The sequence below is a fragment of the Onychostruthus taczanowskii genome, unplaced genomic scaffold, assembly GCF_017590055.1.
Source record: "Onychostruthus taczanowskii isolate IOZ18803 unplaced genomic scaffold, ASM1759005v1 scaffold76, whole genome shotgun sequence".
NCBI lineage: Eukaryota > Metazoa > Chordata > Aves > Passeriformes > Passeridae > Onychostruthus > Onychostruthus taczanowskii.
In genome coordinates this window covers 2,573,508-2,586,749 of record NW_024505450.1, presented here as the reverse complement: position 1 = coordinate 2,586,749, position 13,242 = coordinate 2,573,508, and the positions used below count along the sequence as shown (strand labels likewise).

Sequence of the window (13,242 nt, the reverse complement as noted above, 5' to 3'; positions counted from 1 at the left end):
ATTTCAACAAGAAATTATTGCCATAAGCAACCAGTGCAACTCTTCACATGAGTTTATGTGAATTTCCTTGTTGTCTTTGATTGTTTGGTTTGGTTTTGTTGCTTCGCCATTTTAATTCTTCTGCATGTTAACCTTTCCTTTTGTTGCTATCATAGCCAGCAATATTCTTACTGTTAGAAATTTTCTATTTTTGATTACTTGTCTCTGTGCTCATCCTCTGAAGCTGCAGTTTTAAATTAAGTTATGCTGTTTTGTCAGATAAGACAAGTGTGTATCAGTCTGAAATATTCCCTTGTCACTTATAAAATGGATTTAAGTACATTAGGAGATATTTTGAATTTTAAATTTGTTAGTTCAGGAGTCATGAAAAAGTAATCAATGTTTGACTACATTTTCCAAAAGGTTTATTTGAGTTAGTAGTTTGTTTGTAGGATCTGGAGAAAATTCTCATTCAAGCTGATAATTACAAACTTGCCTTGATGCAAACAGGACTTAATAACGATGGTGTTGGAATTTTAAATTACTTATTTACATTTTATCCTTGGGTAACTTCCTCAAAAAACATGATGCACAAACACATTTCTGGAAGAAAAATAAGCACTGCTTTTAGCAATTTTTATGTTCTTCCAGGTTGCTTTGCAGACAGGAAAAGAGCCTCCAGCTATCTGGAAAGTACAGAAGGCTTTATTGCAGAAGTTTGTTCCTGAAGTGCGTGACGGACACAGAGAGTTTGCTGCTACTAACAGTGTGAGTCCTCAGAATTCCTTGGGAAGCCTCCTGGGAGCTGCTTTCCTTCATGCAAGGCTAGGAAGCTAAACAGAATGTGATTCTGCATACATTTTTAGCAATCATCCTTGAGGGGAAAACCCCCTCCAACTCTCTCCCTAAAGACATCCATGGACTGATTTTCTGCTTTCCAGCACAGGGTCTTTGATATCATTTTGATATCACTTTCATGTCTTTTGTAAAGGAACAAGTTTTCCTGACCAGAATCAAATTAGTGGAAAAAAGCTGGTGAACCAGCTGCTTTCTGCAATAGGAGTGATACAGAGAGGAAGGATGCAGTTTTAACAGGCAGCCTTTTGCCAGGCAGATAATGCTTTTGGGATAACACATGTGGAGAATAAAATCAAGGGAGAAAAAGAAGCCCAGAGTACCTCCCCTTACTATATTGTCTTCAGTTTTAATTATTATCAGGAAATCTGATGGAGAATTTTGTTTAAATGATAAATGCTGTAAAGTGGCTTGTTGTTGTATTTAAACGTGGCGGAGTTTAAACTGATTTTTTTTCTTTAGTATTGAAATTTTTACTTGTTAAAACTGACAAATTTTGCTTAACATAAACACTTGTGGTTTGGTTTTTTTTCCTTTTAGTATCTTGGGTACTTTGGGGATGCAAAGACAAAATACAAACGAGTGTACGTGAAGTTTGTTGAAAATGCAAACAAAAAGGAATATGTCAGAGTATGCTCAAAAAAACCACGAATCAAGCCTGTGCAGTCAGCAAGGTACTTTATTTCAATTTGTTTTTCATTTTGCCATATTGTTTTCATATTAAGTACGCACCTGTTGAAATAAACAGGAGTTATAACTTTCATGTATATTAACTGTGCTTTAATATGGAAACGGAGAACTGTCTGGTTTGCTTTAAGAAATTAAATATGAATCACTGCCTTGTCTTCCCTACTCTATTCTGTCCCATAATCAGTTATTTTGGAGGTGTTAGGTCTCTACATCCTATTTCTATGTCATCCTTTGCCCTACATGCCTGCTAGTGTAATGATTTTAATTTTCTGTGTGTTGTTTTCTCATATCCTGTGGACTTCGCTAATTTTAGTTTTTTCTGGGTTGTTTTAATGACTGTTCTGTCCCAGTGTACTGAAAGTACCATGCTTTCTTCACAATCCTGGAAAGAAAATTTGAAACCACGTGTTCGTGACAGTGCCCTTCATTCAGGGAAACACTGGAGTTTTAAGTCTAGTTTGCTCTCAAAGAAAGCAGTGCCATCAGATAATAAATTCTATGAAATAATCCTGTTCTACTAAAAGAATTTGATGGGATTTTGAAGCTCCTTTTTTCTTGGGCTGTGGAAGACTGTTCCAGGACTGACCTGTTCTTGCAGTGCTCTGAAGCAGCCCCCTCTTTTAACAAAACATTGTGATAAGCTCGTTAAGCTTCTACTGTTCTCTCAACACTGCTTTTGGCTTTTCTTTCTGTTTGTACTGCATGTTGTATTTGTGGAGAAATCAGTCAGATCCTACCTCTGTGTCCAGTGTTTACTGAGCTCCATTAAGTGAGGTCTTTCAGCTTCCTCCTTTGGAGCAGACTTTCCATTGCTCTCATCCTTCTACTGTCTGTTGTCTCCATCCATTTTGGTTTGAAGTCTCCATTTCTGACAGATGTCTAGAATTATTCTCAGTGTTCCAGAAGATACTGGCAATATTTCTGCTGTACATATCACTGCTTTCCCATCTTGACAAAACTCTTAACTCAAGATTGTATTCCCTGCCATGCTCTCAAAACTGTATTGCATTATTAGTCCTAAACCACAGAACTTTGTATTTCTGATATTAACATTCCTGTTTGTTTCCTGTTTTGAGGGGTAGGAAGAGAAAGGCGTTGTTTGGTCAAGTATTATTTCAAAAATATAGTAGTATGTAAAATGGGTAGGACCTAATACCCAGTTACAGTGAAATAAGTATGTATAATCAGTGGGGAGTATATTCTGGTTAAATAAGATTATAGCTGTTTTATTACTGCCAAAACTTGTGTGAATTATATACATAAACATTCTCCTCATAATTTTGCAGGACTATTCACTGCAAACCTAGTAATAGCAACATCAAACCCCCCGATCCACCAACACCAAAACCAGCAGCAACAAAAGTCTCTTCTGTGAAACCCAAAGCTAAACAGCCAAAGGTAAAGGCTGAACCACCACCAAAGAAAAGGAAAAAGTGGAAAGAAGAATTTTCATCTTCCCAGTCTGATTCTTCACCTGAGGCCCAGAGTGAAGAAGATGGTGAGTGAGATACCATTGCTGGCACCCTAGACCCTTTTGACCTTAGCTGGGAAGAGTATTATAAAATTACATTGTTTGATCTTGCATATTTTTCTGTACAAGCCTCAGAAAGAAAATATAAAATCCAACAGTGCCATGCAAATTGAGTTTGTTAAAACTTTTCAGCTGCTGTTGGTGTATAAGCAAATTGAATTTCTTTCAAATGTAGTTTATCTACATGAATACATTTTTTGCCACTTGCTGTCTGTGACGGGTACAATTGTAGGAGGAGAAGCCAATTTGAGTTTTGAATACATCTTAAGAATGAGATTCTTCATTAGTTTTCCATTGCAACTGAATGTCATGTCTAAAATAACATTCCTGTAGTGTTTGCCTGCATGCAGATATGGGCAGAATTCAGATGCTTCTGTTGTTTTTTCAGAACCCAAGGAGAAAAAGCAGTTGACTTTTTGGCTGCTCCATTGCTTGTCTGAATGCCAGCTGTTCAAATGTAGCCTGCTGAGCAGATTTGCTATTAAGACATTCATAGAACATTGAGATTCAATGTTTGCAGGAGCTCTCCAGAAGAAAAAGGGATTTCTGAATTATAGGGGTTATCTGTTCTAGCAGATTTACAGTCCATTTTGCAGGGTTCTATTTCCTGGTTGTTTGAAGCAAAGCTGTGTATTGCTCGTACTTTGTTATTGCTGCATTTCTAAAGCATCCTGGTGACTTTTAAATATAGATACACTCTCAGTGGTGTACTGGCACACTGCCTCTGTGAGGACAGCACCTTTGAAATAATTTTCAAGCAAACTTGCCCAAGTAACACTGTCCATATTTAAGACCTCAAATAACTTGGTGATTATGGTCATCCCTAAGGAAGTTTAGCAGCCTTGCTGGCTGAATCACTGCAAAACCCTGGTGTCAGACATGGAGCCTATAAAAAGCTGCAGAATGCTTCCTAGTACTGATGACTACTCTGTGTGCATGTTAAAATCGCTGTCTATGAAAAAATAAAAGCTTCCTCAGAGTAAGCATAGCATGCCTATATCGCTACGCTGATAAAATGTGTTTTACCTTTTTGTGGTTTTTTTTTTTTTGAGTTTAAAAATGAGGTGTGATTGACTTCAAAGTATGCAGGCTCCTAAGTGACATTAGTAGTCAGAAATTATTTTTCCTGTTAGATGACTTCAAATTTTGCAGTTTTGGGAGGTACTTGCCCTGATGTGGAAATTAGGGCACTTAAGGTACTTCACTTGACTGAAGTTATGAATTATCCTGTTTCTCTGAATTTCCATCTACAATAATAGGAAAATGTTTTAATTCTTTAAAATATAATTTAAATGCTTATAGTTAAAACATTGAACCATTTGTACCACATTTGGTGTCTGTCCCTGTTTTTGATATTTAAGTAGTTTATTGCAATTGACTGCACTGAATTTTAATCTCTTAGGGTACCAGTAGGGGTCACTTGTGTTTTAAGAAAGAAACCTTCAGTTTTGAAAAACACAAGTGTTTTTAGGATATTGAAGGGAAAAAAATCATTCTATCCTGTTGGCTTTTTAGAGGTTGTACCTCCAGCTCCACTTGTTACTCGTTTTTTGAATACAAGAGCTATGAAAGAGACTTTCAAGAGCTACATGGAGTTGCTTGTGAGCATTGCCTTGGATCCAGACACAATGCAAGCCTTGGAAAAGAGCAATGGTACAGTATGTTTAACATTTGTGTGTTCTTACTAGATTTCAAGGTTATTAATCAGTAAAGTAAGTGTTCTTTTAAAAAAACCCCGCAAACACAACAAAATTCAAGTTATATAACCTCATCTGAAGAATCTACACATATTATATGTGTGTGAGTATATACATGTATTTTTGCATTATCTCTTTCAACAATCAAAGTTACTTGGAAATATTGTTTTATCTTCTTTGCTGCATTAGAATTTTGCTGTGAATGTCAGAATTGAGCTATTTGTTCCTACAAAACCTTAGCAAAGATTTATTTCAAGTTACAGAGTTTCAAGTCTATTTGCTTTCTCATGAAAAAATAGGCATATAAGTAGGTATGATTCCTCCTACTATTAAAAATACAGCTTTTTAAACTCTGAAATCTTGAAATCCTGATCACAGTGAATTATATTAATACACACTTTTTCTTTGAAGACAAAATATTTGGATTTGTTTATCCTAGTAAACTCCAGGGTAAAATCAAAACTCCTATTTCTCAAAATTTAGTAAAACACCCACGTTCAAAGATAAAGGTTCCAAAAGAGAAATCCTTTCATGTATTATTTAGTTGCAAGCTGTTGTTTTGTACTACATTCTACTTGTCTGTGTTTTAAAAAAAATATTTTTTAGCCTTTCCTCTCCTGCCTCTCTTATTTGAGCGTGCATCAGTGCACACTTATCTCAAGATTTCAGACCCATGCATTATGTCAGTAGTACCACTAAAATCAAAGTCATTGACTTTATAAATAAAATGTTCCATACTGAGCTGTAAATTTTCATTCCTGGCTACATGCCTATGTTCAGCTGTATATTGTGCAATTCATAGTGGTTTATCAAATAACTTTTATAAGTAAGCACTTATCTCAATTTTTTTTTTTGTTATAAATGCCAGCAGGACCATTTCTTGTAAAGTGGAATAACAAATGTCAAAACCACATACTTGTGTTCATAAAACTGCCAGCTGTATTTCACAGAAGAGGATTATCTAGGAATTGGTGTAAAATTGTCTCTAATATTTATGCTCTGTATTGCTCTATCTTAATTTTTCCTTGCAGCAAAGGAAACTGAGAGAAGGAGTAATTAAACTTCATACTATCTACACCAGCTTAGTGGGCTGATGAAAAATAAAAGATTTTTCTCTCACGTTTGAAATTAGATTGTGTGCCAGTTGCTTTATTTTTCCACTTTGTATATTAATGGGTTAAAGTATAGCATGAATATGAATCTCATTATTGTGCATCTCTTAATAATCAACTGCTGTGGGTTTTTAATGTGTTTTAGATGAGCTGCTTTTGCCTCACATGAGAAAGATTGATGGTATGCTGAATGACAATAGGAAAAGGCTGCTGTCCAAATTGCGCTTGGATCACGCTTTCAAGGTACTCTCTTTCAAATTGCAGGCTTTTAACAGTGGTGTTTTGGGTAGATGACTGAATTCATACCATGCAGGCACAGCTTAAAACCCATTTGTAACAGAAGCGAATGTGGATTTGAAAGCCGTGCTATAAATTTAGTGCTTGTATGTGGCATTTGGAGAACATTTTGGGATGGAGGAGTTTATACTGCAGAGGTGAAGTTCTAGTTTTACTCCCCATGCTTTCTGATTCGTTCTCAAGCATTTTTTCCTTTAGGTTTTTCAAGTTTGCCAAAAGAAAATCTGTTTCCTGTCCTTCTAGAGCTTTTGGTTAAGTGAGTGTATTGCCTAAAAATAAAGTTTTACATGAAATAGCTGTGCTGTGGAGCAGATGTCTGACCCTCTTTGAAGTAGAGAACATGATCAGAGGAGTTTAAAGCCAGGACAAAGAGATGCAAGAACAACTCATTTGTGTGCTCTTTCATGTATCTTCAGCATGGAAGGTTGAGGAAAGTGTGGATAACAAGCCCACATTACAGCAGCTTTGACATGGTAATAAAAAAAACAGGTCTGGATGTGGCCAGGGAAGAGAGAAGCCATACCATCTCAGTAGAGAGAAGGTAAACAGGAGGATAATCACTGTGCCTCCTACTGTTCCCACCCACCCTCCAAGCAACAATGCAGAGCTTGCAAGTGCAGGAAGGTGATTTCCACTCATGTAGGTTAGAAAAGATCGATTCCAACTGTTAACCCAGCACTGCCAAGTCCACCACTAAACCCTGTCCCAAAGTGCCACCACATCTGCTGCACGTGTTTCAGGACCTCCAGGGATGGTGACTCCACCACTTCCCTGGGCAGCCTGTTCCAATACTTCATAACCTTCCTGGTAAAGAAATCTTTTGCAATATCCACTCTAAATCTCCCATTTCCTCTTGTCCTTCTGCTTGAGAATAAGACATCCTTTTGTCAGTGTCTCTAAGCAGACTGATGATTTGTTCTTGTAAGAGTTTTGAGGCCAACAACAGTAAAGCAGGCCTGACTATGAACACCATCACCAAACTTGTTCTTTGCCTCTCTTTCCCTGTCCCACAGCACAGAGACACTTGGAGAATGAGTGCTGTTCTTTGTACTGCTGTGAGCTTATATCTGATAACTAGGTGAGGAGGGGGATAATAACAGACTTGAAAGTTCTGCTTGTTTCCATGATGAAACCTTTTTCCCTCCTTCCATGTCTGGTAAATTTTGTGGGACATAAGGTGGCTTTGTTTCAGGGAGGAGACTACCATCAACCAGAGAAACAGCTGTAATTCACATAATTCTTGAACTTTTTAAATGTTAGTTATGCTGTTTTCCCAACAGCTGAATAATTTGTATCTCCTTGAACAGAATTGCTTGTGACTCCCTCCTTACAGTAAAAAGGCCCAGGGAGGGCTGTGTAGTTTCAAATGCACAGAGCCTCAGAGCAGTAGCATGTGTTAGCTCTCCATTTGTTTTTCTGCTGTGGTAAGAATTTAGTGCTAATAGTTATTAATATAGATACCTCTTTTTGACCTGTCTGTGCAGAGAAGATAGACCAGTTAAGGGAAGACACAAATTTGTAGAATTTCAGTTAAATTCACAGTACACAAAAAGTGAAAGGTAGTCACACTTGATTTTTTCCCAGTTTAATAGAATAATTCTCTGTAATACCAACATGTAATTTCAACATGTAATTAAACTGGAGTTCATAGTGAATACAATAGCTTTGCTGTGTGCTCACTTAGCAGCAGATTATGTATCATGTCTCTAAAGTTAATTTAATACTGTATTCCATCATATAATCTGCAAGATATTAATGGAGTTAATGCATGTAAGGAAGGGATCTGCTTGTGATGTCATCTGCAGGATAGAAAACCATTTCTGTTTTTCTTCAGATGTGACAGTGCCAACTTGTGCCATCCTTGGGTCAATATCTTGGACAAAAATGAAATGCCTACTTGTCATCATAACTGCTTATGTTAGTTAGAAAAATGTGTTTGATGCTCTTTAAGATACAGGAGGTTTCTGTTCCACCTTTAATGAAATAATCAGGTATTAGAGTTGAATGAGGCACTGAAGAAAGCAGTAGGTTAAAAGTATCATTTGTCATTCACTGCTACCATTGTTTGAATGTTTTTACTGTTCTGCATTGATTGGCATGGATGAATTTAATACTGTTTTTCCACTGGATACAGTAAATATGGAATATGTTAGCACTATACTACAAACCAAAGCAGACACTGGAGTTAGCAGTCAGCGTTTGGTAGTTTTGCCTGTAACATTTTTTGTAGTTCTAACAATTCATTGCATCCTTTGGGTAATAATTGTTACAAACAAAATTATGAAATATTATCTTTGCTTTAGTTGGAGATCAGTAAGTGAAGCATCTCAGCTGTATTGTGTAAACTTCATTAGAAAACAATTGTGTGTCATGCTCCCAAAGATGCAGTAATCACTAGTATTTACTTCTTCATTGCAGTTCACATATCTCTGGTGTAGTTTAGTGGGGTGGCCATGGAACTGTTCTAGTTCTTAGGAATTCTCCAGAGGAGACCAGAAGTGGCCAGAGCCCCTTGACACTCCAAAGCAGCCTTGAGGAAGGCTATCACAGTGAATAGCAAAACTAAAAATTCAAACCTGTGCAAGTTGTACCACTTTGGAAGTATTGCAGAGAAGACTGGATATGGCCAGATTGGCTGGTCAAGGTTACTGCTACCACTGTACAGGAGATTTAATAGCTGTTTACTGAGAGGTTGCTTAATAAATTTATAAATGGCTGATCTAGATAAAGAGATAATAAGTTACAGGCGGGGAGATTGTTGTAGTCAGGTACTGTTTGTTAGAAGAAAATGTAAAAATTGAGTCAAATTCATATTTTAACCCAATAGTCCCAGTAAGGCCCTCAAGCTGCATTGATTCATTTCTCCATATGTGTATTTTTCTGCCTCATACTGGAGTGTAATACAAAGATGTATGTTTATTTAATGTGAAACATATTTTTCAGGACCAGATTATGTAGCATAGCAGGACTGTTTCAAAGCAGCTGCTAACATAATGCTGTGTTTGTTCAACAAAATTGTATTCAAATTTACTCATGCAAATAATGTAGAATTGAAGCTGGCAGAAATGCAGTTCACTCTCATGAATTAAAATGTCTTAAACTTGTGCTTTTTTTTAACCAGCCTTCTACTTCACTGTGCATAAGCTTTTCTACCTTACAGATCTGATGATACGCAATTAGTTTGTAATTTGGAAAATCTGGAACAAAACCTATGAAGATACTTAGGCATCTAATCCCTGTGTGCCTGACTATGCATGAATTACTTAGAGATCTTCAAGTAACTTAGCCTTAGAAATTCTTGGGTAGAAATGGAATGGAAAGCAATTTAGAAGTTAAAAATTGCCCTGTGGAACTTCCCCCCCCCCCCCCCCCCTTTCTAGTGAGAGAATCACAGATGTTAATCTGACATAGAGTGAAAGAATCTGCTGGTCTTGAAAAATTACAGTAGTCAGGAGCAGGTGGTCATGCTTTCCAAACCAGATTTGGTTGTATAATCTAATAAAGACACTTTTTCAGGTCTTTGTGGAAGTACAATTTTTTTCCTAATAGGCTGCACTCTAATCTTTTCAAAGAAAAAAGGCCAATTTATCATCAGTGTGGCCATTCTTGAATTTTTCATAATCCTTTGTCTTTATATGCTCTGTTAAAGAATGCTTTGGAAAACTTTCCTGAACTGACAGTGGTCACTCGGGATTCCAAGACAAAGTGTGGAGGGACATCTGTGTCTAAGATCAAAATGAATGGTAAAGCTTACAACAAGAAAACACTGAGGGCTTCTAAATCAACCACTAAATCAGCACAGGTGAGTGTTCACAGGGTTTGTTGCTGCCACCATGTGACTTGTGCTGTGATAACCATGTTTATATAAAACACTGCTCCATGTGTTAGCTGCTTTGGTTGGTTGATCAAAATATAAAATCTTTGAGAGAGGTGCTTTTTCTGTAACAAGGGGATGTTGAAAACCAACATTTAAGGGAGTACATGAAATCATTATTATAACTCATATGTGAAACATGGTTTGTTACCTTCCTGAGCTGTTGCTGGAGCAGCAACAATTTGCCTTCACCATTGCTGCTGTAGATCATAATAATAAGTCATATTATAATAATATATATAATAATCATAATAACAATTTCTTACACTTGCTGCAAAGTAAATGATACAACGGCTTCTAGATCAAAAATTTAATAAAAATAGTGTTGATGCTGTAAAATCTGAGATCAGATAGCACTTAAAAATTGAGCTCTATCTTGTTCCATTCCTCATTTTCAATGGCAGAATGACGCTGTGTATCTTAAATTAAAAAAAAAAAAAAAACCAAATTAAAAAATAACATGGAAAAAATTTAAGAAGCACATATTGTTTATTTCTATGGAATTCCTGGCAAGCACTCTAACTAGATTTGGCTTGCTTAGCCTCATCTCCCTGCAGTAAATAGTGGCTTGACAAGTGACCTGTACATACAGCTCACACTCATATATATTGCAAAATTAATCTAATTTTTAGGTAAGCACAAATCAGCTCTCTCAAGGACCAAGTCTGTGTCTTTTGCAATGATAGCCATCAGTCTGGTAGAGTAATGGTTAAACTTTGGTAGTTCTTGGAGTACTTCTTGAGAAGGGAGTGTCTTACCCATTTTGGGTTTGCAGTGCATTCAGGATGACTGAAAGCATTCTCACACCTGGTTTTGATAAAACAACATGGGAAGTGGAGGTAGAAGTAAATTATGATATAAATGGAATCCTAGTTTGCCAGATATGTCACAATAATGATTTGAATGAAGCACTCTGTTTCTGAATTGCTGAAAAAAATTGTTTACAGAAGAAAATGTCTGTCATATCTCCTGGTAAATACCATGAATTTTCCTAAAATAATTGTTCTTTTTGCAGGAGTTTACAGTAGATCCAGAAAAAATACAGTTATATTCTTTGTATCACTCACTCCATCATTACAAATATCACATATATCTAACATGTAAAGAAGAGGTAAGTATTGCTCTCGCTCTTTGCATTCATTGAGGGAATTGAGTCCAGCTTGAGAGATTGTTCTCCCATTCTTGGTAAATTAGTTTGGATTGAGGCCTCTTATGGATGGTAAATGAATGGATTGAGGCCTCCTATTTTAATTATTTCTTTATGACAAGCAAAGGCTACACTGTCCACATGAGTTGCCCCTAATGGGAGTTGTTGCTTAGAACATTCAGATGTGAGGCTTGCAAGGTTTGTGGGATTCCCTGAAGTGTTCTTCACTGTTATCCAAAATAAACAAAACAAATCTTATCAGTGTATTTAACTCCTTGCATCTAAAAGGTTTTTTTGGTCTTAGAATGTCGTGCCTCAATTTATTCTGCAAATCCTTGCTGGAAATATTTCAGGTAGCAGAAATACAAGAGTTGAGCTCTGGCTCATTTGTTAAGAAATCCATTTTGGGGAGCATTACCCTTGTTTTTAAAACTTAAAGGTATTCTGGTAGAGAAGGTTCATATTTAACTGCAGACTTTTATAAAAATGAAAATTCTCCAATTCTGGCCTAACGTGTGTGTGCATTTCTCCCCCCCACCTCCTTTTTTTTAAATAGATTTCTTCTGTTCAGAAGACGAGTGCAGATCTAGGCCAGGAAGAGATCGTGCAGCTGTGCATGAAAAACATAAAATGGGTGGAGGATCTTTTTGAAAAGTTTGGTGAACTCTTGAATCGTGTCCAGCAGAAATGCTCCTAACAGAAATGTGTCCCAAATCCCACATTTTTCTACGGCACTAACCTGATGGAACAGAAAGCTCAGAGAGAGGCTCTGATTTCTTTTACAATGCCAGACTGCATTCTTGTTCGTAGCCATTTTTATTTCTCTTTATGGAACTCTGTGCCTTGGCTTGTGCTAAGGAAAAGTGATGCTGCCAAGGAAATCAGTCCTTTGGAGATGGAACTAAACATAAACCTAACCACATTTTTAACCTGAAGAGTTATTTTTGATTTTGTAAACTATTGGATAACTTAGTTTTATTTTCAGAAATGTTTTTGACAAGTGATGAAGCATGCACTACATATACTTTTTTTCTTTTTTATTGCTCAACAGATAACAACACTTAAAATACTACAGATTTTTCCATCCCTGACTAAGTGAGAGAAAATTCAGCGTTGGGGCGAACTAATTTTTACATGTCTGGCCACCAAATTTAGAGTTTTGTACATTTTGTGAACAGAGCTGGAGTGACATCAGTTTCTGCATACGTATATTGCCATCATAAAATCCAGAAATTTCATTATGCTTTATGGACTCCTTTTACTATTGTCATGTTTGGGAGACCGAACATGGAGTTGGTGCAATCCTATGACTGCTTTTGTGTCAAATTATATTGTAATGAAAGACAATGACCTTAACTATTTTCCCTGTTTTGAAGAAAAAAATATTTTCCTTTATACTGTGGTTTTTTTTTTCTTTTGGAAAAAAAAATCAATTGTACATTTTATCTCACTAATAGTTGTATTTTTCACAGAGGAAATATTGTGGTTAAAATTGTTACATGTATCTTTGTAATACACTTTCCATTGTTTTCAGTAAATCCTATTCATTTATATGTTGATTTTATATTGTAAACTATGTATCTCGAGGTAACCCTTTTGTTTATACAGGTTTGCTTCAGTGTTAACCAGAATAATGCATAATGCATACTAGACTAGTTTTGCTTTAAGTGTAGTTGTGTTAGACACTGCAATTATTTTCTGGTATGTGAAAATAAATTTCTTACTAAACTAGCACTTGATTAACTGAGAGTTTAAATGAAGAGCTACTACACTTTATCTTGGTCAACAAAGATTGTTGATTGAAAATAGACTATATGCAGTGTTAAACACAGCTTACATAATTGTGTGTAGAACTGGCAGTTGCAGAGCTGTTCTCTTTTTGGTGCCTTTCAAGTCTTCAGACATCTTTGTAGCTTTTCTCCCCCCTCCAGGTTGTTAACACTTAATAGTGCCACTAGTCACACTCAGACACTGAATGTAATGGGCTCTGATCAGGAGAGCATTTTCTTTAAATTTGCCAATAGAATGCCTTACTGAGTCATTCAGAATGGAGATGTACT

General features: G+C 36.4%; 1 protein-coding gene across 3 annotated transcripts in view; it reads left to right on the top strand.

Moving 5' to 3' along the window:
• The window catches only part of QSER1 (glutamine and serine rich 1), a 42,373-nt gene extending 29,460 nt beyond the window's left edge, over positions 1-12,913 (top strand). For all 3 annotated transcript variants that reach the window (XM_041423324.1, XM_041423327.1, XM_041423326.1), the window contains exons 6-13: positions 631-747; positions 1,375-1,508; positions 2,811-3,022; positions 4,571-4,708; positions 6,010-6,107; positions 9,811-9,963; positions 11,051-11,146; positions 11,739-12,913. In XM_041423324.1, the coding sequence (XP_041279258.1) occupies positions 631-747; positions 1,375-1,508; positions 2,811-3,022; positions 4,571-4,708; positions 6,010-6,107; positions 9,811-9,963; positions 11,051-11,146; positions 11,739-11,879 (1,089 nt within the window). In that variant the 3' untranslated portion in view covers positions 11,880-12,913. The remainder of the gene's footprint in view (positions 1-630; positions 748-1,374; positions 1,509-2,810; positions 3,023-4,570; positions 4,709-6,009; positions 6,108-9,810; positions 9,964-11,050; positions 11,147-11,738) is intronic.
• Positions 12,914-13,242: the final 329 nt, after the last annotated feature.